The sequence below is a fragment of the Trachemys scripta genome, chromosome 9 (assembly GCF_013100865.1).
Source record: "Trachemys scripta elegans isolate TJP31775 chromosome 9, CAS_Tse_1.0, whole genome shotgun sequence".
NCBI classification, from domain to species: Eukaryota; Metazoa; Chordata; order Testudines; family Emydidae; genus Trachemys; species Trachemys scripta.
The window spans coordinates 96390960-96415659 of NC_048306.1; the positions used below are offsets into that span (position 1 = coordinate 96390960).

Sequence of the window (24700 nt, forward strand, 5' to 3'; positions counted from 1 at the left end):
CTCCTTAATTCCACTGAAAGTGAGATAATGGCTCTGCAGTGAATGAGTTTTAGATCACAGTCGGTCAGTCATTAGTGCCATTAGGTCATGTGACGAAACCTCCCAGAATTGATCCAACCAGAGTTGGCAAGCCTACCAGGAAGGCAAGTGCGTGTTGGCTTTGGAGCTGGATAGCGATGGGGCCAGTGAACGGGCCGGGGGAGGGGCGGTGGCTGGGAAGCGAAAGGGCCCCTGGAAGGGATGGCACAGCATGGCTGTAGCATGCTGGGTCATGGAGAAGGAGCCCGAGGAGAGGAGAGGAGGCGACAGGCATTGCAATCCCTTTGAGGACCATCTTGTATTAAGTTGACGTATCACCATGGGCCAGGGCCGTAGGCAACGGCCAGGGTTACGAGGCTCCTCCAGGAATCAAAAACAGGGTGTGTGTGGGGTTGATTAAGGCAAATCACGCAGCTTATAAATACTGCAGAGAGGTGCCACCCCCCAGGGAGGCTGGCATATACTGGGTCAAACCGGCTTTTCCAGAGACCAACACCCACAGAAAGGGCTTTGGGCATAAAAAGGCCGAGTTAAAACTAACTCAAGCCCTTCTTTCGATCCAGCAAGTGGACAGGACCTTCTGCCCAAGGGGAGCCCACACACAGGGAAGGGTTGGACAGACTTCGGCTCACTAGGGTCATTCCCATAAGACTGAGGGTGACCTCCAGGAAACGTTCAGCAAGCGGATAGGAATTTCTTGTGGCTGTAATGCTCTTCCCCTAAGAATAAATGCCCTTGGCTTTGGGCAGGCTGGCTGGTACCTGGGGTACACGGGGGTAGCATCTGGAGAAAGGTGAACCCCAGGGAGGTGCAGAGGGACTGCAACCTAAGTCTGGTGGGAGCCCGAAGCCTCAAGTGGGCGTTCTTGAGACAACCCAGGGGGAGGGTCAAAGGTGCAGTTAACTGAGCCTGTGACAGGCAAAGTCCATGCGGAGCGCGAGGAAATCCCCTCTGCCCCACCCCATCCCACCCAATGGATGCCAGGGCTGTGTCCACACCAGCCTCTTCCTCTCACACTTGCACCTGCCTATAGGACGCTGACTGCTGCACGTGCCTTGCTGCCCCACACTGCCTCCCTTGCAACACCGCAGCAAACTGCCTCCTGCAGACAAGACCCAGGGCACGGAGAGAAAGCTGCCCCCAGAACCAATGCAGCCATGTCCCAGCTGCACCCAGCACCCCTGCTGTAGCATCTTTTCTGCCTACTGCTCCCGTCTCCTGCAGGGGCAATGTCAGTGCAGATACCAAGCGGGACCTCTGCCAGGAACCACTGCAACCACCAGGTTCCTGCTGATCCGGTTCCAGGCTAGGTGCACCCCTCACCCCTCCTTGATCTGAGTGCGCCCAGGGCCAGTGCTACCATTAAGGCAAACTAGGCGGTTGCCTAGGGCGCCAAGATTTGGGGGTGCCAAAAAGCGGCACCCCCAATTTTTTTTTACAGCTTTCCTCCCCGAGCGCGTGGTTGCCACTCCACTTCTCTCGCCTCCCAGGCTTGCAGTGCCAATCAGCTGTTTGGCACTGCAAACCTGGGAGGAGAATTAGAACGGGGCAGTGTGCTTGGGGAGGAGGTGGAGCAGAGGTGAGCTGGGGTGGGGAGGTGCTGCATGGCTCCCCAGGCCGGGGGGTTGGGGAGCTGCCCCGGGGCTGCCTCAGGGAGGGGGGGAGCTGCCGCAGGGCTCCCCACCCCAGCTCACCTCTGCTACGCCCCCTCCCCGAGCACGCCGTCGCTGCTCCATTTCTCCCGCCTCCCAGGCTTGCAGCGCCAATCAGCTGTTTGGCACCACAAGCCTGGGAGGGGAGGAGAATTAGAGCGGGGATGGCTCGGGGAGGAGGCGGAGCAGAGGTGAGCTGGGGTGGGGAGTGTTCAGACCAAAAGGGGCTTGTGATTCTTTAGGGGTTCTCAGTGAAGGACTGAGTNGTGGGGGGGCGCAAGGTGGAAGTTTCGCCTAGGGCGCGAAACTTCCTTGCACCGGCCCTGAGTGCGCCCCCTCTCTTTGGGCTGGAATCCCATGATTCTCTCGCTCTTAGATTGGTCCCAGGCCTGCAGAACCCACCCTGGTTCCCCAGCAGATCCTACTGGGCTTGGTACCTGCAATTCTCCCCTGTCTTTGGGAGCTGTGACCGGTGCCAAATACAGTGCTGACGGCCTTCAGAACCCACCTGCAGTTTAGTCATCGCAAGGAACAAAGCATAGCATCGCAGACAAGGGCTAGAAAACGCCAAGAACTCGCCATGCAGGTGCTGCCCCACTGGAGAGACCCCAGACAGCTCCAACTTCCCAGCCACCCCAGCCTGGAGCGTGACTTCACCTTTGCTGTCCCATGCTTGAGGGCCTCCTTTTAAATCCAGCCACAGGGCTTTGTTCTCTCAGCCCAGTTGGACCCGCTGCCCCAACCCAGCCTGGGAAGCTCTGCACGGGGGCGAGCCTTGGCAGAACAACCAGTTTCTAGCTATCTAAAGGCCTGGGGGGGGTTGAGGGGAAGGCCCCCCTCACATCTGGCTGGCAGGGCACACAGGAAAGGACACTGTCCTCATGCCAGCGGCCCCCCTCTGCTGCCTGCTAGCAAAGCTCCCCAACCTGGGACCTTTCACTAATGAGCAGCTCACACACAGCTCCTTGTTCTGCAAAGGGCTACTGCCAACCCAACCGACCGCCAGCCCCCTCGGCTCCAGGAATTATCCCTCCTGCTCGCTGCGCCTGGCATGTGATTTGCTGCTCCCCTCTGAAATGGCCCTGGGCTCCTTCCAGCCTGTCTCAGCCGGGGCAGGCCACATCAGAGCATCGAGCAAATGGAAGGCACCGGGAAGGGGCCCAGCGGCAAGTCTCAGCTGCCCCAGCCTACGGCAAAGGATGAAGTGACTTGGAGTCCCTGGGGGGACTCTACGGAGCGTGGAAGAGAGAGGAGGTCTCCTGGCCACCATCCCTCCCTGTGCCAACTCCCTGCTCCCATCCCGTTCGCTGTCCCCAGCACCCAGGGGTGGCTAGGTGGGAAACAAGATTCAGCAGCTGGGATGGAGCCAGGCCCATGGGCCTGCGGCACCTGAGTCCGGGACACGCCAGGGCATGGACGCTGGTGACCCCAAGGGGCGGGGAAGGGCAGTGCCATCTCTAGGGAGCAGACGCCAGGGGCAGGGTCCCAGAGCCCCTTCTCCTGCGCCCAGCACCCGCAGCCGTCAGCAGCGAGTGGGGCCATGCCCGGTGGCTCTGCCCCAGGCCGGGCTGCGTGGGTCACTGCTGGCCGGCCCGCCCTCTCAGCCCTGGCCCGGGGGGAACTCGCACCCGCGGGCACGTGGCAGAGCTCTGTCCCGGCCCGCTCCAGCCCCTTCCCCGCCGGAGGCGGAGCGAGCGCCCCGGGCCCGCCCCAGGCCGGGGCGGGGCGAGCCGAGCGCTGGGGCTCGGGCAGGAGCCGCCGGCTGCAGCCCGGGCAGCGGAGCGGGGCCGGGGCAGAGGACGGGGCGGGAGGCGCGATGGCCGCGGACGGGATGGAGGCGCGGGCGCTGCAGTATGAGCAGACCCTGGTGAGTGCAGCCGCCTGCGGCTCCCCCGGGCAGCGCTGCCCGGGCCGGGGGAGGCGAGGGGCTCCGGGGCCGGGGCCGGGCTCTGCAGGGTGGCCGAAGGAGGTGGGAGCTGGCGGCTAGTGGGCTGTGGCTGGGCGTGTGGGCGCCCCAGGAGGGCGCCCTGGGGATGAGTGAGTGCCAGGGCTGCGGGCACCCCGCAGAAGGGGTGTACAAGCCGCCCCACAACACATGGTACATTGGGAACGGGGAGGTGCCAGGGCTGCAGGCACCCCCAGGAGACGGCTCCGGGGCTGGGGGTGTGTTGGGCACCCCTAGGGACAGATGTGGGGTGCCAGGGGGTGAGCACGCACCATTGGCATGTGGCTGCTGTGTGCTCTGGTGGCTGCCTCAGTGAGTTGGTGTACTGGGCATCCCCCCACCCTCCCTGCCACCGCCCTGGGGCCAGCCCTGCATTGGAATAGTGGGGTGGGGACAGCCGGTTGGTGCCAGCCTGGGCTATGCCTCCAAGGGGTTTCAGCTGTTTTCCTCTTACCCGCAGGGGCTCAGCCCCTTCGATGCCTGCTCTTGGCACCCGGCTGCCCCTTTCTCAGGTGCCGGTTGCGCCTCATTTGCTCTGTCAGTGCCCAGGACCCCATCTCCCCACTTGCTACCTCTGCCTCCGGCACCAAGTCCTGTCAACAGAACAACTTTATCTAGTGGCTCAACTTTCTCTGTGTGTGTGTGAACTTCAGGGTCCTGCGAGAGCCCCTGGGAAGGGTAGAGGGAGCTTGGCTGCGAGGGCCCCTGGGAAGGGTAGAGGGGGCTTGGTGCCTCTAGGAGAGAGGTGCCGGAGATGCGTTCCCACTATGTGCTTTCACGCCAGCCGGGGTGCGAGGTTGGCATGTCATTTGCTGGCCCTGACCTGGGGGCCAAACTGGAGGTTCTCTGTGCTCCTCCAGACCCTCCTTCATAGAAACTTGAGGTACACGTGCCCCCACTAGGTCCCCTCTCCCTCATCCCCCTCCCCAGGGCCAGGGCAAGACTGCTCCCTGCAGTCTAGTCCGTAGGCCTGGAACAATTTTAAATGTCACAAGTCATGGGGTTTCCCCTTCATCCTTGGGGGACCATTCCCTAGCCACGTCCACCCCCCTGTCGGGGAGCGACAGGGCTCCCAGCCCTGCCCTGTGGGCAATCCCTGGCCAGATCCATTCCCCTGTCGGGGAGTTTCCCACTGATATTCAGCCTAAATTGTCATTTGATCCATTTTGTCCCCTTATACCCCCTCTACAATCCCCCATTAACACTAACACTTGCAGCCCATTCCCTTTCTCCCCCACCCCCCGTAGCGTGCTCTGCAGCCCGGCAAGGCGGATTTAGCTCCTTTAATCTCTCCCTCCGAGCCCCTAAGCGTCTTGCTGTTGCATAGCGGTGGGTCCCTGGCTCCCTGCTGCTGCCTTTCTGTTCCCACAGCCCCTGTCTCTGGGGGTGCCTCTCCTCTGCGTCCAGACCCCTTCTCCAGCAAGTTCCACACTGCCCCCTTCTTACTCTTCTGCTCCCGAGGGATCGTACCCCCTCTGCCTTTAACCTTAGCTCCCATGTTTATGGTGCTAGCACTGCACCCTAGATGTCTTCATATCTCATGATTCCTGGAATGACTCCTGCCTGTACTCACCAAGTAAACAAGCGGCTTTTCTTAGCTCCTTACAGCTGAACGTCTGGGAGACCAAAGTGCGACGGGACCCAGCCTCCATCCCAGGTCCAGCCCTTCTTTCTCCTCCTCCCTCTGCCTTCCCTGAAACCTGGGAATGGAACATCCCTCACCTTGAGGTTCCCTGTCCCCCTGCAGCACTGCCCTTCCCCACCTCTCTTGCAGCACTCAGCCATGTCCCTTGCTTCCCTCCTGGCAGGTCCCTCCTCTGTCCCATCCCTCCAGACCCCAGCATGGCATTGCCATCTCCCTGGGTACCACGTGTCCCCACATCAACCCCTTCTCCTCCTGCTCCCTGTTCCCTGCAGCTCCCAGGGCAGATGTGCTCCTCTGGGTCCCTGGACTTGCTCCATCAAGGGGTGGGATCGGGCTGGCTCCGGAAGGCTTCATTTTGTGCCCGTGAGCTCATCTTCCCTTAAACAACCCAACGCACTGCAGTTGTGAATATAGCTTTCCTTGAGGGTCTCACCCACCGTAGCCTGAGTAGGCCGAGCTCATGGGACACACCAGAAGCTCCTTGCATCCCTCCATTTCCCTCCTCGTAAGATCTGTGTGCCACCCTCCCATCCCCCTCTATTTCAGGGGCTCCCCCCACCCCTCCTGCACACTTGGCCTGGCCTGTCTCCCAGGGGCTCCGTGTTCCCCACAGGCTGGGGCCCCTCCGAGCTGGGTGCAGCATCCCCGGTGGCGTCTCTCCAGAGCCATGTAGAGAGGGGGACTTTCCCCTCCTTGCTCTAATGCCCGTGCAGCCCTTTCTCCGCTGGAAGAAACATGCAGCACTACACATTCCCTGCAGGGTGCGCCGCTGGCAGGATGCTCCCTGCCGCCCCGTGGGCTCCGCTGTCGAGGTGCTGAAACTCCATGTGCCTGGATGGCCCTTGGAGGCTCGAGCCCCAAGGGACGAAGTAGCAGCTCATCAGTGTCCCTGCTGTCGTGCTGTGCCCTGTGTGAGCTGGACTTCCACGCTGCACCCCAGAGGTGGCTGCATTTCTGCAGTGACATCCTCTAGGTCCCTCAGGAAGGAAGGGGCTAGCGACCCCTCTAAGGTGCAGCTGGGAGATATTGAGAAGGAAGGAGGAGGCTGTGGGGGCACAGGACTGAGGGCTTTGCCGTGTGGAAGGGGCACGGAAGGTGGCGGTGGTGGGGAATCGTGGCTCAGAGAGGAGCAGGCACCGGGGTTTGGGGCCCAGTCCCATGTGGGGCAAACCAGGGGCATCTGAGCCAGGCCACGTAGCTCTCGCCCTGTGAATCCCTCTGTGCTGGTGCGGTGCATTGAGCCCCTCTGCGGGACTAGCTGTTGGGGGTGCCGGGTGTAATCTGAGGAGAGGAGTGCGAGGTTGTGCCGGCTCTGATTCCTTCTCTAGGGGCAAACAAAGCTGCAGCCACCTCTAGAGAGGCCCAAGTCCCTGGGGTTTGTCCCTTGGGGGGGAGGGAAGGGGGAGGGTGTTGAGCTAACCCTTCTGTAGGGGCCTTTCCAGCCTGCTGGGCAGTAAGCGTGAGCTACCTCGATAACCCTGCTGTGCATTGGGTTGCTCTGTGGCCTGGGCAGCAGGGCAGGGCTGGACATGCCCGCAGGCCAGGGTGGGCGGGAGCCACCAGCTCCTGCATTGTCCCAGCTCTGATTAAAAGCACGCAAGCCTCCAGCCTTCCTGGCTGCGAAGAAAGTTCTCCAAAAGCACCCTAAGCTTAACCGACACCGTGCCGCCTGCCTGAGCCTGCAGGCAGGCAGCCCCTGTGCCTCTGCTGCTGGCCAGAGCCCTGCCGAGCTGCAGCACAGTGTTTGCTGTGGCTGGTCAGGAGCCCAGCCAGTTCCATGCTGCGTCTGCTTGTGCCCAGCTCTGAGCAGCAGAGACAGGCCTGGGAGGGCACTTTCGGATTTCAGACACCTGCCAGCCGGAGGCAGATGGAGGGGGCCTAGGGGCAGCAGCTAGTGTGGATCCCAGCAGCCTCCTCCCCTTTCCGTGGTGGGGGGAGAGGCCTCCCCTGGCCATTCTCACTGGACACTGACTCACCCTCTCCCCAATCTTTTGTACGCGTCTCTGGCCCAGGCTACCGGGGTTGCAGCTGCTGCTGCCTGCTGGGGAGGTGGCATGGCAAAGGGTCCAGCTGGAGACCCTGCAGCTGCCTCATGGGGAGCAGGGTGGCATCTTGCACCGGGCACCTGCATTGCCAAGCCCCAAATCCCCACCGTGCTCATCGTTTGGGAGACCCGGCCCCGTTCATCTGCCCCAGGGTCTCTCCCGGCGGTGCCCTGCTAGGAAGAGGTCGTCTGCGGGGACACGCACGCAGGCTGGCTGGTGCCGTTCCCAGGGCGCTACAGCCCAGTCTTGGGGTGAGAGCCATAGGGGCAGGAGAGCCATTGGTTTTCAGGGGCTAAATAGCCTCATGGCACATCTGCAGATGGGGCAGGCTGCTTTGGGGAATGGGGCTCTTCCCAGGCCCCTGTCATTGGAGCACGAGCATGCTGGGCAGCTGGTACCAAACGCCCAGGGGAGTGTGGCTGACTACTCTAAGATCCCACGCCAGGGCAGACTCCCTTCATCCCGCTGCGTTTTGGCCGACGCACCAGGGATTGAACCGGGGACCTCCTGAGCTGCTGCGGCGTGAGCTAAAGAGCCCAGGCTTCGTCGCGGGGGCTGTAACAGGCTCCGCTCTTCTGCACATGGGCACACAACTAACTCCCAGGTGGGCGATGCCACCAGCGGGCTTCCCTCGGCGGACGGCTGGGCAGGGCCCAGCTCCTTAGGCGTTGGGGGCTTGTGTAGCTTTGCTGCTGGGTCGGAGGGCCGAGTGGGCCGTGCAATGGGGGAAGGAGGGGATATCAGTGGAGGCACTGTCTCTGGAATAGCCCCCCAGCTCACCTTGTCCCAAACCCCTCCATCCCCGGGCAGCTCCCTAGTGCTCCCCACCCATCTTGGGGAGAGGTGGGGCTGCACTTGTGAGAATAGAGATGGGGGGAGGGCACAGATCACTTCTGCTGTGCAGGGAATGGGGTCAGCGTCTGTGCAGCAGCAGCCAAGCTGCCCTCTGCCTTGTGGGAGAATCCACATGGTGGGAGGCCCCGGGGGGCTTGTGGGGTGTGAACCCCCCCGAGACGTAGTGGCACCAACCAGCCCAAGTGCTTATGTGGCCCCCAGCACCGTGGTCCCTGTGCTGCACAAATGCTGCTGCCTCCCTCCTGGCTGTACCCCCGGGAGCCCAGGTTGTAATCCCCAGGTCATGCTGCATGTTGGGCCCAGTTGATGGAGCGGGCGGGGTGCTCTGGAGACAGGTAGTGCCCCCCCCCCCAATCTCTGCCGATACGCGGTGCTGCCTCTCGTGAGCATGTGTGAAATGGTTTCTTTCCCCCAGGCTCCCCTGCTGGCCAGGGGACAACTCTTCCCTTTTCCGGCTAACCCGGCTCCATCTCTGAAAGCCAGGGTAACCGGGCCACCACATATGCCCTCCGCAGAGCCCCCCAACAGACAGGCCTTTGTGTGAGCGGCCTGCATCGCGCTGGGCTCAGGGCAGGCCACCGTGGTCAGCGGAGGGGCGCTGCAGCTGCCTTGTGCCGGGCTGGGGGAAGCGCCTGTGGGCACAGGGCCGGCCGAGTGCATGACACTGATGCTCTGTTTTCTCCTCTGAGAAATTTCACACCCGAGCTGGTGATTTGAACCAGCTCCTTTACAACACGGGGAAGTTCAGCTCCAGCTGGGCCCAGCCGGTTTGAACGAGTGAGCTGTGGGAATCGCCCTCCCAGCTGCGTCCCGGTCCCACTCCCCCCCACCCCCAGCAGGCAGCAGGAGGGTGTCAGCTGATCAGTACCCCCCACCCCCCTCATCTGCACCCTCTCTTCCCAGCTAGCCTTCTCCCAGCGCTCTGTGCCCTGTGCTTGCCCAGCGGATCAGCTGTCCTGGTCCAGCCCGTGCAGGTGGACTCTGCCCCTACTTTGGGAGGTCTCTGGTGCCAGATCGTTGGGACTGGATGGATCATGTGGGTCCCCCCACACCCGTGCCGAGGGGCTCCCTGTCTTTGCAGATCTCCCATGGAAGATCTCTGCTGAGCCAGCTTCCCCGGGCCGGTGGAGCCTGCCCGCCCCCAGAACGGTGCCTGTGCCCCCCACTTGGGGGTTCCAGTGCAGGCTGCCCTAGCAGGGACCCTGAGTCTGGCTGGCTGTGGCCTCCTCACCCCATCCCCCGCTGGCTCTGCCCCACCCCCGTTGTGCCCTTCAAATCGCTATGAGGGTTCAAGTGTTCCTTCAGGAAACCGTCTGTGTGCTTTGTCCCCCCATCTGTCCTCTCTCCCCTAATCTGCCACCCTCAAAATAACCCCAGTGGCCTGACCAGGCCCCAGTCTCCCTCCTTGGGGCTGGGACAGGTCCCCTCCGCCCCCTCTGATGGCTCCATCCTTCTCCATTTTTCCCATAGCCTTGAACTCTTATCCACTTTCCTTATCTCGATGGATAAGCTGTTCTCCCCTCTGCCCCGGCAGGCACTGCCTTGCAGGTGTTGTGCAACCCGTCGCGGGGGGTGGCTCAAGGTTACCGCGGGCGACGGGACGTTTGGCTCTGGGAGACGCACGTGCCCCCACGGGCTGCCCCAATCTCCACCTGACGCCCTGGGGAGGGCCAAAGGCTGTACCCTGCCCACCCTGTGCGGACATGGGCGGGCTCCCCCACCTCCCCCCGAGCCCTCCTGCAGGTGCTGCACGGAACGCCCACGGCTGGGGCGTGGGTCCAGCTCACGCCCGGGCCCGTGGCTCAGAGATGCGGCTCCGGGATGGAGGGGCTTACGTTTCACAAGCACCTCTTGTTCCCCTCACAACAGCTCAGGGCGATTCCAGCCGCCAGGGCGGAGGCTGGTAATAAAAGCAGCGTGACACAGATTGCTGCCGCTGTTCCCTTTGTCCCCAACGCTCCTGGCGCCCGGGGACGCAGCGCGGCCCAGAAGAAAAGGCCTTTTCTGTGAGAAGCCGAGCGCCCCTGTGCGGAGGGTGGGGGCAGCCCCGGCATGCTCACGTGGCTCCCCAGCCTCTCTGGGACCCCTGGCACTCCCGCCTGAGCCCCATGGCCCCCGAGTCTGTGTGGGCTTGGGACAGATCCTTTTTCCAGCCCCCTACGGGTCCCTGAGATCTAGGCTGGGGAGCGGGGAGGGGCCAACGTCTTCAACTCTGGGTGCCCAAGGTTAGGGTCCTAGAGCCTGTGGCAGGCACTTGGAAGGCAGTGGCCTGAGCGCCCCCAGATCTCCCCACCACCATAGCTCAGCCCTCTTCAAATTCAGGCTGCTGCTTGTGCCCGGCTCTGGTTCCCGCAGCCTGGCCGGAGCCCCCAGGGCTGGCTGCACTGGCTCCTTCCCGTGGGGCGCTGGGGGGGGCTTGGTGCCAGATTCTTGTGTCCCTGCTGCCCATTCACATGGTGGCATCAGGGACGAGGGGCGGGGCGGCTGCTCCGTCTTCTGTGCCGTGGCTGAGCTCGGGGCAGGGCCTTGGGCGGCCGTGAAGTCCCTAGTGACCGGACACGGCTGGCACACAGGGGTACCCATGACGATGGACCACTGCAGGCTGGATGGGGGCTGGGGGGGCATCGGCACTGGAACACGACGTGCCAGTGTAACCGTCCCGTGTGCCCAGAAAAGCAGTAGGCCTGGGCGCAGCTGCGCCAGGGTACCTGGGCACGAGAAGGATCCCTCCAACCCAGACTCACCCTGGCACTGCCCCGGGAGACAGCTACAGAGAACTTCCTCCCTTAATCTGCCCAGCCTGGCACGTTGGCTATGGAGCAGCGGTGCCCAGCCTCTCCCCTCTCGTTGATCTCCGAAGCCTCCTTCCTGCAGCCGGAGATGCAAATCCCAGCTCTGGGAGGGGAGTCACAGGGTGCTCTATGCCCCTATCAATGCCAGGGCATCTTGATGGGGCATTCGGGGGCTGGGTGACTGACAACCCCCTCAGTCTTCCGATCCCCAGGCCCGGAGAACTGGGGCATTTTCGCTGCACTGGGCATGGGGTGGGGCTCTTTGGATGGGCTCAGGTGCTGCCCAAGGGGGTAACCTGGGGCCCGGAGCTGAGTGCCTGCTGCCCGTGCACCCAAGGCAGGACATTTAAGTGAAAGGTCCAGGAGAGATTCCCCCTGCCCCCGTGTCCCCAGCTCCCCCTGCCCCTCCCAGAGCTGTGATTGTTCAGCTGTTTCTCTGCGGAGGCTGGAGACTCGCTGCTGTTTGTTTTCAAAAGGCCTTTGTTGAAAAATAAGCCGGGGGAAGGCAGCGAGCTGTGCCCAGACCCCTCCTGGGAGCCCAAACAAAGCGCCCGGCCATTGGAAGAGCGAGCAGGGAGCGCGGGGATGTGGCTGGGCACTGCCAAGACCACAGAGGAGACTCCGCCGTCTTAAGGGAACGAGGCTCGCCCAGGACCCCCTTCTCAGAGAGGATCAGTGCCCCCTGGGGGTGCTGTGAGCCAGGCCATCACCCTGCTCTCCGGGGTGAGCCGGCAGGCTGGACACAGGGGTCACTGCAGCCCCAGTTGTGTCAATATTTGTACTTGGGAAAGAACAAAACGAATTAAGTCCCAACAGGACGCAATCCAGAGTGTGTCTGGATCGGCCAGAGGGCGAGTGAGTGGCGGGGGTGGGAGGGCGGCAGCTGGGCATATCTTGGGCAGAGGTTCCAGTCTGTTCAGTGGGGCGTGCTCTGCCACCGCCCCTGCCCCATGTCTTGCCTGGGCACCCGACTGCCTTCCCAGAGAATGGGAGCGGGTTTGAGTCCGTTCCGGGGCAGAGCTTTGCGGGCCCCACCGTAGGACAAAGTTGTTTGTATGACTGAGCTCGGTGCATGCTGGGAGAGAGACAGGCTGGAGCGTGGACCCACAGCCTGGGAGAAGGGAAGGATTTAGTCCACAGAGCCTAGCCCAAGATGCACCAGGGAGTCCCATTGTCCCCTCCCCAGCTGCCCTGGTGCCTGCATTAAGCATGAACCGCACCCACCCACCCCAAGCAAATGCTCTGCACTGAGCCCCCTGCAGGTGCGGCCTGTAGCTCGCAGCAGCCTTGGGTAATGCACTTAGCCCACAAAGGGGAAGGTTCACTGGAAGGGTGAAACCTGGGAGCAGGCGCAGCCAGGAGAGCCCAGGAAGGGAGCGAATCAGAGAGGGGTTTGCCAGGTGTCTCGGACTCACAGGTCGTGCCCACTCGTGGTCCCTGTGCCCCTTTCAGTGAGACAGCCCTTCTCGGGGGTCCACTCTCCCTCGGGGTTGGCCCCTCCACCTCCTGGAGCTGCACCTCTCTGAGCCTTAGCACGCCTGTTTCTCGCCATGGGCCCCCTCAGGGAGTCCACTTGCTCTGGACCCCCAGGGCCTCCAGACCGGAGTGACTCTCAGCCAGTGTAAACCAGGAGGGTTTATTGGGAGTTGAACACAGCACAGGAAACTCTCAGGTCCTCAGGCCTGGCCTCCCTCAGCCCAGCACATCCCAGTCTCCCCTGCATCCAGGTGGGCTTTGCCTGCTCCCCCTCTCCAGCCCCGAGCCCCGCTGCTTCCCAGCTGGGCATCCGAGATCCCCGGCCCCAAGCCCCGCCTCTGTCCATTGTCTTCTCTCCAGGTAAACAGGGTGGCCTGGGCCTCCTCTCCTCTCAGCCCTCCTCTGGCTGGAACCGGCTGGTTAGGTCACCGGGGTCCTCGGGGTCCTCTCACCACAGCCCATTGTCCTCCCACTTGCCAGAACCGGCTGTGACTCCTGCGCTGGGTCTCCGGGTCGCCAGGTAACCAGTCGCTAGGGTATCCTCCAGGCCATCAGCTGGGGTCCCAAGTTCCCTCTCCGGTCCTCTGCAACAACAACTCCCTCTCCCTCACCTCGTTAAACCAGTAACACCCGGGGACACTGAGTCCCATTCCCTCTGCATGCAACCCACTGGATAACACGGAAAAAAACCAAGAAACCCCCCCACTTCGTCACACCAGGGGACACGGCAGCACAAAGACCCGACGCAGTTCCCCTGTGTAACAGCCCCGGGATGTGGCGCTCACCTCGAGCCCCCCAGTCCCAGAAAGCAGGTATTGGAGGGGCAGCTAGAGTCGAGGGCACGTAACGGTCTCCATCCTGCCGTGGCACTTGCTGGTGCTCCGGGGGCTGGCCGCTGGCGGGAAGGGGAGTCTGAACAGAGACGGCTCAGCCAGTAGAAGGACGAGAAGGGCGCTCGGGTGGGGGCCGCCCTCCGCTCAGATCCTGCAAGCAGCTTTGTTTTCCCTTTGAGCAGTTCTGCAGCTGAAGTGGCTGGAATTTGGCAGGGGTCCGGCCCTCCCCTTGTTGTTCCAGAGGAAGCCGGCTTTGATTCGACCGAGTGATGAGCTGTTGGCGATGCTGTCGTGCGGCTCTGCTGGGCGTGTGTTTGGCGGGGCTCGTAAAGCGCCTGGCGGGGGCAGGATACCCAGCCAGGGATTGGGGGGTGGTTCTTCTCCCCATAGGTGTTTCTCGTTTTACATCCCCTTTAAACAAGGACAACCCCCCTCGTAATGTCCCCTGGCAAAGCGCCGTGAGTGTCGCGTTACTGCTGGTCAGGAAAGGTCAAGTTTTGGGGGTGGGTGCGCCCTGCCTTGCCTGTAATGGCGGTGATCAGGGACAGCTTTGCAGGCTCCTTTCGAGTCCTACTCTGATTTCTCCACACCGGAGTGCCGCGGCCCCGAGCGTTGGCGTTTCCTGCCTGAGCTACCAGCTGGCACCCGAACAAACTAGCGCTTGTCGGGGAGGAGTTCAGAGACTGGCATGGAGCTGAGCAGGGGGTGCTGGGAGTGCTGTACCAGGAGGGACTGAGAGGACCTGGATTTACCTGGGGGAGGTGACGGTCCCACGGGCAAGTGGCAGGAGGGAGGGGTTGTTTACACTGGTCTGAGGGGACGTAGGCGAGCAGCAGGAAGTTGTAACAGCCTCTGTCAAAAGTACTTCTATAGCCCCCATCTCCCTAATGGGGACTTGAAAGGTTGAATGTGTTTATCCTCACCGATGCCACTACACACGTTACCCACTGGAATGGCCAGTCCTTCACTTCAAGCTCGCTAGGCTCCGGGCCTCACCGATCTCGTGGCAGGGAGTTCCACAGGCTCACCATGGGTTAGGGACAAAGACATTTCCTCAATTGTGACATGAGTGCTAAGTCCCAGGCCAAGGTCTTGGTGGGGAAGTAGCCTCATCCCACCCAGCATTGTTGCCAGCAGCCTCCTTGGGGACAGCCAGGCCTGGCTAGACAGAGATTCCCACCCAGCCCAGCCCAGCCGTTATCCCCATGGGGCAGATGGGGAGCTGAGTGACTTGCCCAAGGACACGGGGAGTCTGTGGCAGAGCAGGGAATTGACCCCAGCTCTCCTGGGTCAGTGCCTGACCTCCCGTACCATCTGTCCCTGCCCTTGCAGGTCGAGCTCTGGGGTTAGTGCGCACTGTGGGGAAAGGCACATCACGTGCGTCACAGGAACCTGGCCAGCGGGGCCGCTCGCCAGACCTGCTGAGCTATGGGGCTAATCCCATGCTCAGGCCCTAGAGCCCCAGGGACTGGCCCCATTCATCCTGCTCTCCTTCCCCGGTGCTCTGGGGATTTCTACCCCCTGCTCCCAGGCCTATTCCCTACCCGCTGTTCCGTTGCTGCCCACGGGGTCCAATTCTTCCATTTCTCCCTGGAACCCCTTGTGGCTCTCTGGCAACAGTGCATGCTCCCCGCTGCGCAGCGTGGGCCTCTGCTCCCCGCGCCCCTCCTCGCCTCTCCCCCGATGCCAGCCTGCGCTGGGGACAGGCTGCACTCCCCTGCGGGGCGAGGGGCAGCGCTGAGACTGGGGGTGGACCCAGTCCCATTCAAACCAGATGTTTCTCTTAGCCGCCCTGCTGCCACCGGCGGGTATGGGGGCAGGACTCTGCCAAGTCAGGCCAGTCCCGAGTCCCCCCCAGGTTAACTCCCAAGGGAGCGCCTGGGGAATCCCTTTGGGTCTGACCCCATTCCCCATTGCTAGTCTCCCTGGCACTCTGAGTGCAGCCCAGACGCTAAGCAGAGCCCAGTTCTGGCCTGGAGTCTGCATGGGCCAGCGAGGAGCAAGGTGGGGCGAGTCCGGCCTGCCTTCTGCAAGTAACAGGCAGGGCAGAGCTTCCGAGTCCTCCGCCTCCTGGGACTCATCACCCCTTGGTTTGCAGGGAGAGCAGAGCCGAGCCCTGCATGGGCTGAGCTGTGTCCGGGACTGCTGGGGCTGGGTCGGACAAGGCCCTGTGCTGCGCCGGCTCAGGCAGGCCCATCCAGCCCGGCCCTGGGACTGCGGGGGAATCGGCATGGCCCTCACGTAGCTCCTGTGCACTTAGTGCCAGAACTGTCAGGCCCCTCGGCTTTTCTTCCCATGAGCAGCCGTCTCTAGCTAAAGCCTCCCATTGTTCCTGGCACTCTGTATTCTGGCCCTGCCGGGGAGGGAGAAAGTCCTTGGCAGTGCCCTTACAGTACAGGATCAATGCCCGCCTGTGCACCCCTCCTGCTGGAGAGAAAGGGCACAAGGAACTCGCGGCAGGGGCCGTGCCAGCCTCAGCCCCCGGGCTCCCGTCTCCGCAGCTCCAACCAGCCTTGCTTTTAAAGTCTCAAGTGCTGGGGCTTCTTCTGCTTATTGGGGGGAATTCCCCCGTGTCCGTCCCGCTGTGTGTTGGGGAGTTTCCCCTGAGACGCGGCTTGGCCCGTTCCTTCCAGTGCTGCCCCCTCTCTGCCCTCAGGGTGTCTGTGAATACTGCTCCTGGCCTCAGCCCTCTGCGAATCTCGGGGAGGGACAGTCCCCGTTGTCAGCTCCTTGGCCTAGGACCCAACTCTCGTATTTCAGAACGACGAAAGGAAATGGTTTTGTCCCTAAGATCCGGTGAGCCTGTGGAACTCCCTGCCACCAGATCGGTGAGGCCCAGAGCCTAGCGATAGCTAGTACCTACCTGCAAGGACACTTAATAGGGTGAAGCTTCACCACCGCCCCCCTCCCCCCAACTGCCGCTTAGAAACGACTGCCGCTGGGGGTGGGTTAGTCCTTCACGCGCTGTCTTGCACCGTCAGCCCTGCCTGTAGACAGAAGGCTGCAATAGCTGCCCTGGCTGGATCCATGTGGTCACTTCACCCAGGCTTCTAGGCAGCTGGTGGCCGGCCGTGGCTCTCTGGTAACTGACCAGGGCTGCATCTGAGCTCCCAGAATGACCTAGCGGTGAAAGGCTCCATCTCTGGGTGTGGTCCTCAGTCACCGTCCACTGATCAGGGCCAGCACCAGGCTGCCTCGCCGGTTCAGGCACCGGCAGCTGGATCAGCTCAGCGGGGGGGGATGCAAGTCTGTAGCTCTGCAGGGACCCCCCGTCCCGCCCTGTGCCTGCTCCCCCTGTAACCCATCCCCCACTCGTTCTACATCTTCTCCTCCTGTCACTCTGCATCTGCCCCCCAGAGCCCATGGGGACCCACCCTGCTCTACATCTGTCCCCCTGGTCTGCCCCTGCAGCCTGCAGGGACCCCCTGACTGGGGAAGCTGGAACCCCCTATCTAAGGGAAGAGAAAAGCTCTAATGAGCCTCCCCCTTGAAGACCCTTGGCAGCGTAAGAGATCACCAGCGCTGGAGCTGAAAGGAGCAAGCCGTTGGGCCCCACTCCCAGTGGGGACACTCGGAGGCTAGGATGTTGCCCCTGGCCTGGGGCCCAGTGGGATGGGGCCTGCAGGGCAGGGAATTGGCTGGAAGCCCACTCGGAAAGGCTGCGAACAGCCTGCTTGGCCCATCGCTGGCACCCAGTGGCTGCCCATCCCCTTGGTGGTGGGGAGGCCTGTTTGGAATCCGCCACTCCCCTGACTTGGAGCTGGCAGGATGGGGAACACGCCCCCCCACTGATGTCAGGCTGCCGCCGGCGGGTCGCTGGGCGGGCGGTGCCGTGTGCTGGTGCCAGCCCACCCCAGCTGGGCACTGGGGCCCGTTTCCTGTGCTGGTGCTGGGAGACGCATTGCACTGGGGGAACAATTGCTATTGATTGTGAAGCTTCCTTATCTGCCTGGCATTGTTCTGGCCGGGCCGGGAGCCCAGCGCCTACCCCTGCCTCTGTCTGCGTGTGGATTCCCCTCTCTGCTGTGGGAAAGGCGGGGCTGAGACCTGGAGCTGGCCCCATGACTGGATCCAGCCAACGGAGAGCTCCATTTGCTCCCGTTGCTTCTTGCCCTGCTTTCCTGGCAGTGTTTTCCAATGGGAGGAGCCCAGGGTTGGGGGTCGGGACTCCCAGCTCCCCCACAGACTCTGATCCCGAGCCAGTTGCTCCCCAGCCTCAGTTTCCCCATCCACGCGGGGGAGGGTAGCTGTGTCCATGCAGTGCTGGGAGCCTGAAGGGCCCCATACAGGCGCCCGGCCTTGCTGTCCTGTCGCTCCCCCTCCCTAGCTGCTGTCTCATCTCTTGGCCCCGCGTCTCGTGCGGCTGGGAAAGGGCTGCAGCCAGAGGGCCCTGCCGCTGCACGGGGTCGCCTGTGTCTGGAGGTGTCTGGTGGAGGTGGGGGCCTACAGGGCAGATTATCCCTGCGTCTGGCCTGTCGCCCGCCCTCCTGATGCCGCGCTCTCTCTGCCAGATGTATGGCCGCTACACTCAGGACCTGGGAGCCTTTGCCAAGGAGGAGGCGGCACGCATCCGGCTGCAGCAGGAGCGCTGGAAAGCCTTCCCGAAGGAGCGCGCCCGCGGGCCGAAGCTGCTGGAGTACGACCAGAGCCGCTGCGCCCGCTGCCGCAGTAAGGAGCTCGCAGGGGACAGACACACGGGCTGGGCTGCCCCATCGCATGGGGGGGGGGGGGGCTCCTGTGAAACCCACAACCACGTGCCTCCAGCCCAGTGAAATCACAGCCTCCCCAACACCCTACAGCTTCCCACAGGGAGTGCTGGCTGCACACGTGTGTGCACTCAGGCCTAGTGTACATACGACCACACCCTGGTGCACGCCCGGGCCCTTGTGCACACCCCAGTACATGCTCAGGCCCTTGTGCACACCCCGGTGAACGCCCTGGCCCTCATGCACTCCCTGGTGCATGTCCGGGCCCTCATGTATACCCCCTTATCCTGGTGCATGCCCAGGCCCTTGTGCACACCCCGGTGCATTCCCCGGGCCCTTGTGCACACTCATCACTCCCCCTTGCACCTCCCTCTTTCCACCCATCCCACTCCCCCTTCCCTCTCCTCTCGTCCCATCTGGCCCGCGCTGTGCAGCTGGCTCAGTAGTTGTGCCGGGCTCACAGCCCCCAGCCGGGCACTGTTGAGCTCACCAGTCCCCTTTCTTCTCTGTTTTCTCTCGCTCCCTGGCTCTGGGTCTCCTTCCAAATCTCCATCCCGGCCCACCCCTCAGATCCAGAGCTGGGCCGTGCCTCCTGGAGGGAGAGCGGCCGGTGACCCGTAACAATAGGCTAAGCATGCATGACCTCGCCCTGTGCAACACGGGGATTTGGGCTGTGTCCTTGGCGCAAACCGGGCTGCTGGAGATAAAATGACTCACTCGTTGTCATTGGACACTCACAAGTGAGGACAGTGACATCTGCCCATCTGGCCACCAGCAGAAATGTGGCCTTCCCAAAAATAACTAGCGGCCCCTCCCTGCCTACACAGTGCCCACGTCGGGGGGGACGATTCCGCCTCCCTGCCTGTGCCCACGTCGGGGGGGACGATTCCGCCTCCCTGCCTGTGCCCACGCCGGGGGGGACGGTTCCCCCTCCCTGCCTGTGCCCACGCCTGGGGGGACGATTCCCCCTCCCCGCTCGTGCCCGCGCCGGGGGGGACAATTCGCTCTCCCTGCCTGTGCCCACACTGGGGGGGGGACGATTCCTCCTCCCTGCCTGTGCCCACACTGGGGGGGGGGACAATTCCCTCTCCCTGCCTGTGCCCACACTGGGGGGGGGACGATTCCCCCTCCCTGCCTATGCCCACACCGGTGGGGGGGATTATTCCCTCTCCCTGCCTGTGTCCACGCCAGGGACCCAGATCCCCTGTTCTGAGCACACAGTCCCCGTCCCCATGTGCGTTGGAGCAGGGGAGATGTGTGACTTGTTCTGGCTGTTCCGATTACGCGCCTTTCCCTTTGTGACAGGAAGTCCTGTGACTCCTCACACAGCCGGGTGAGCTGGGCTCATCTGCTGCACTCAGGGGGGATGAGCGCTGCCGGGCTGGGGGTGGTGGGCGAGCTGGGCAGGCGTGTATTAAGCGCAGTGTGGGTGTGGGGGAGACCTGACTGCCCCATGGCTGGGGGGAGTGTGAGCTGTGTACCTGCTTGGGGCGGGGAGGACATGGAAAGTTGGGGTGTGTGGGTGGGTGTTCTGCAGGCAGGCTCTGCTCTGAGACAGTCAAATGTAGTAAAAATCTTTAAAAAAACCAAACTCAATACTGACAGGGGATTTCAACTATCCCCATATCGCCTGGGTACATGTCACCTCAGGACGGGATGCAGAGATAAACTTTCTTGACCCCATAAATGACGGTTTCTTGGAGCAGCTAGTCCTGCAACCCACCTGAGGAGAGGCAATTCTTGATTTAGTCCTAAGGGGAGCACAGGATCTGGTCCAAGAGGTGAATATAACTGAATCGCTTGGTAATTGTGACCATAACACAATAAAAATTAACATCCGTGGGGGGAGGAAAACACCACAGCAGCCCACCACGGTAGCATTTAATTTCAGAAAGGGGAACTACACCAAAAGGTGGAGGTTAGTGAAACAGAAATTAAAAAGTACAATGTCAAAAGTGAAATGCTTGTAAGCTGCACAGAAACTTTTTAAAGACACCATAATAGAGGCTCAATTTAAATGTATCCCCCAAATTAAAACACCCAGTAAGTGAACCAAAAAAGAGCCACCGTGGCTAAACAACAAAGTGAAAGAAGCAGTGAGAGGCAAAAAGGCTTCCTTTAAAAAGTGGAAGTTAAATCCTAGAGAGGAAAATAGGAGCATAAACTCTGGCAAATGAAGTGTAAAAATATAATTAGGAAAGCCAAAAAAGAATTTGAAGAGCAACTAGCCAAAGACTCAGAAAGTAACAGCAAACAATTTTTGAAGTACATCAGAAGCAGGAAGCCAGCTAAACAACCAGTGGGGCCACTGGACGATGGAGGTGCTAAAGGAGCACTCAAGGATGATAAGGCCGTTGCGGAGAAACTAAATTAATTCCTTGATTAGTCTTCACTGCAGAGGATATGAAGGAGATTCCCACCCCTGAGCCACTCTTTTTAGGTGACAAATCTGAGGAACTGTCCCAGACTGAGATGTCATTAGAGGAGGTTTTGGAACAAATTGATAAACTAAACAGTAATAAGTCACCAGGACCAGCTGGTATTCACCCAAGAGTTCTGAAGGAACTCAAATGTGAAATTGCAGAACTACTAACTGTGGTATGTAACCTATCATTTAAATCAGCATTGGTATCAGATGACTGGAGGATAACTAATGTGATGCCAATTTTTTAAAAAGGGTCGAGAGGCGATCCCGGCAATTACAGGCACACGGTAAGCCTGACTTCAGTACTGGGCAAACTTGTTGAAACTGTAGTAACGAACAGAATTATCAGACATATAGATGAACATGATTTGTTGGGGAATAGTCAACATGGTTTATGTAAAGGGAAATCATATCTCACCAATCTACTAGACTTCTTTGAGGGGGTCAATTAGCATGTGGACAAGGGGGATCCAGTGGATATAGTGTACTTAGACTTTCAGAAAGTCTTTGACAAGGTCCCTCACCAAAAGCTCTTAAGCAAAGTAAACAGTCATGGGATGAGAAGGAAGGTTCTCTCATGGATCTAGTTGAAAGATAGGAAACAAAGGGTAGGAAGGATAGGAAACTATTTACCTCTCTCCATTCTGGTCAGTTTTCAGAATGGAGAGCGGTAAATAGAGGTGTCCCCCAGGGGTCTGTACTGGGACCAGAGCTGTTCAAAATATTCATAAATGATCTTGAAAAAGGGGTGAACAGTGAGGTAACAAAATTTGCAGACAATACAAAATTACTCAAGATAGTTAAGTTCAAAGCAGATTGTGAAGAGCTACAAAGGGATCTCACAGAACTGGGTGACTGGGCAACAAAATGGCAGATTAAATTCAAGGTTGATAAATGCAAAGTAATGCACATTGGAAAACATATCAAATGAGGGGGTCTAAGTTAGCTGTTACCACTCAAGAAAGAGATCTTGGACTGATTGTGGATAGTTCCCTGAAAACATCACTCAGTGTGCAGCCGAACGTTAGGAACAGAATGTTAGGAACCATTAAGAAAGGGATAGATAACAAGATAGAAAATATCTTATTGCCTCTCTATAAATCCATGGTACGCCCACATCTTGAATACTGCGTGCAGGTCTGGTCACCACACCTCAAAAAAGAAAAGAAAGGAAAGGAAGTATTTCTTCACACAATGTACTGGGGGGGCTGCTGGGCTCTGCAGGGCTGCCGGTCTCCACAGCCAGGTCTGATTGATCACCCACCCCACCCCACCCCTCCACGTCTGCCAGTGCTGGTGCCAATTGTCTGGCACTAGCCAAGTGCTGACTCCCTGCTGCAATCCATTGGACTGCACTAATGGCAGTGGTCACTAGAGGGCGGACGAGGCTGAGAACCTGGCCCCAGACCCCAGCACTTTGCAGGCCAGGAGCATGGGGGCTGGTGGGATCTCTGGGGGAGGCCAGGCCCTGGGGTGGCAGTAGGATGACCAGATGTCCTGATTTTATAGGGACAGTCCCGATTTTTGGGTCTTTTTCTTATATAGGCTCCTATTACCTCCCACCCCCGTCCCGGTTTTTCACATTTGCTGTCTGGCCACCCTAGGTGGCAGGCTGAGTGGAGCAGCTGCCCCGGGTACAGGTGTGGGGCCAGTTGGGGCTGCCAAGCAGAGATGCTGCCAAACACTGCGGCTCCGGGCTGTGGAGCTGCTGTGGGGCACCTTGCTGTGGGCAGAGCAGCATTGGCACCAGCCCCTGCTTTGCTCAGACGTCTGCCAGGAGACCGGCTGGCTCACTGCCAGGGAGCCGTCAGCCATCGGGGCTAAGCAGGTGCCCCATCCCTTGGGTCCCCTCGCTGGCTGGGTCTCTAGAGGGCACAGATGTCTGGCTGGGCAGGGAGCTGGTGCTCAGCTGTGACTGAGTCTTGCCACTCTTCTGCGCCACTCTGAGCCTCAGGAGCCATCCCTCTGGCCTGGCTCACCCTCACCCTCTCCACCACAGCAATGCCCCCTCCTCTGCCCTGCTCTCCCCCAGCAGGGGGCGCCCCGGAGCGTCTCGCCGTCGCAAGTTGCTGAGGGCTTTCTGTGCTGCGAGCGAGGCCGCGTCAGCCTCACTTCCCCGCACACCCCGCTCCCCGGAGACCTCGCAGGCACTTAGCCAGTGTTTAGCAGCACCGCACTCTGTGCCGTGTGCGCCAGGGCTGGGAGGAAGAAACACGGACGGTGCGGACCTCGCTCCCAGCCCGTCTCCCCACATCCAGCCTCAGTGGCATCACTGGCTATGGGGCAGCCTGGCACTAGGGGGTGCTGTGCTGCTGCCCTATGGCACCCTGTCCATCGCTACACACCCAGCCTGGCACTAGGGGGTGCTGTGCTGCTGCCCTATGGCACCCTGCCCATCGCTACACACCCAGCCTGGCACTAGGGGGCACTGTGCTGCTGCCCCATTGCACCCTGCCCATCTCCATGTACCCAGCCTGGCACTAGGGGGCGCTGCACTGCTGCCCTATGGCATCCTGCCCATCGCTATGCGCCCAGCTTGGCACTAGGGGGCACTGTGCTGCTGCCCCATTGCACCCTGCCCATCACTATGCGCCCAGCCTGGCACTAGGGGGCGCTGTGCTGCTTTAGCTGCTGCCCAGCCTGCTCCTTCCCCCACACCCCAGCTTGGTGTTGAGGGGCCCTGCAGTTCTCGCTCTATCCCAGCATGGCCTTGGAGGGCGCTCTGCTGTGGCAGGTCCCTGAGTGATGTAAATGCCAATGTCCAGGGTTGTCTGGCTTGTGAGACAAGTGGACTGTGGGTCTCCGTCTGCAGCCGTCTCTGCTGGACTGTCCCCAGCTCAGCTCCCATAATGAATTGGCACCAGGGGCGTCTTTGTTCAGCACTGGGAGAGTGGAGTGCAGCAGGGTCGGGACTGAGGGGCACCGGTAGAGCTGTGGGCGGGGGGAGTCCAGGGCTGGGATAGCAGGGGGCTGTGGGTCGGGATTGAGGGACACCGGCAGAGCGGTGGGTGGGGGGAGTCCAGGACTGGGACAGCAGGGGGCTGTGGGTCGGGATTGAGGGGCACCGGCAGAGCTGTGTGGCGGGGGGGAGTCCAGGGCTGGGATAGCAGGGGGTTGTGGGTTGGGACTGAGGGGCACTGGCAGAGCGGTGGGCAGGGGGAGCCCAGAGCTGGGACAGCAGGGGGCTGTGGGTCGGGACTGAGGGGCACCAGCAGAGCTTGGTGGGGGAGCCCAGAGCTGGGATAGCAGCAGGGGATATGGGTCGGGACTGAGGGGCACCAACAGAGCTGGGGGGGGGAGCCTAGAGCTGGGATAGCAGTGCGGGCTGTGGGTTGGGACCAATGTTCCCTTAATTTTTTTACATTCATGTGTGGAATGAATTTTGTTATGTGCACCAATATGGAGGCGATGTGTGGCGGCGGTGGGGCCGAGGGGTTCGGAGTGTGGGACGGGGCTCAGGGCTGGAGCAGAGGGTTGGGGTTTGCGGGGGTGAGGGCTCTAGCTGGGGGGGTGGGCTCTGGGGTGGGGGCAGGGATGAGGGGTTTAAGGTGCAGGCTGCCCTGGGGCTACAGTGGGGAGAGAGGACTGCCCCCAGCCCTCTCTCGTTGCAGCAGCCTGGGACTAGGGGAGTGGCGCCTCTCCCTGCCTGCGCAGCCCTTGATGGCCTGCTACACAGCCACGCAGCTTAGAGGGAACTTAGGTCGGGACTGAAGGACATTGGCAGAGCTGTGTGGGGGAGACTCAGCACCTCCTGGAGCCCGTCTCTGCTCCCCTCTGGCCAGCCCTGTGCGAGGGTGTCCCTTCTCCTGGAGCTTCTCCCTGTGCCCTATTGCTCTGACTTCTCTCCTCCAAGCCCCATCTCTCCCCGAGCGGCACAGGCTGGAGCCCGGCCTGCGAGGTCCCTGTGGCCAGGGCAGGAGCCAGGGTGAATAGCCAGAGCGGGCACAGGCTGGTTCTGCCCATCCCCTGTGCCCGATCCTGAGGAGCTGGCACAGAGCTCAGTGCAGAGATCCGGGCTGCACTAACCCCCAAGAGTCTGCAGGGGCTGTGTCCCAGCCCACCTGGCAGCCTGGCGCTCCCCCAGCCCCCAATCTCCCCTCTCCCCCACCGCCATGGCCCATTGCTGGAGAGCTTGGATGGCTGCAAAGAGACTCTGGGGGGGGAGGCAGCGGGATTGTCGGTCCGTCTGTCTGAGCCGTGCCGGGTTGGGGGGGCGGGTTAATCTTGCCTCCAGGATGCCCTGGCTGGGCAGGGAGGATGGGCCCTTCCCCCCCGGCTCAGCTCCCG

The 24700-nt window shown here is 61.3% G+C and overlaps 1 protein-coding gene across 2 annotated transcripts in view; it reads left to right on the top strand.

Annotated features, from left to right (window-relative positions):
* Positions 1 to 3425: 3425 nt before the first annotated feature.
* CLCN2 (chloride voltage-gated channel 2) overlaps positions 3426 to 24700 on the top strand; it is a 38108-nt gene continuing 16833 nt past the window's right edge. For both annotated transcript variants that reach the window (XM_034782027.1, XM_034782028.1), the window contains exons 1-2: positions 3426 to 3558; positions 17794 to 17950. In XM_034782027.1, coding sequence (XP_034637918.1) covers positions 3508 to 3558; positions 17794 to 17950 — 208 coding nt within the window. In that variant the 5' untranslated portion in view covers positions 3426 to 3507. The remainder of the gene's footprint in view (positions 3559 to 17793; positions 17951 to 24700) is intronic.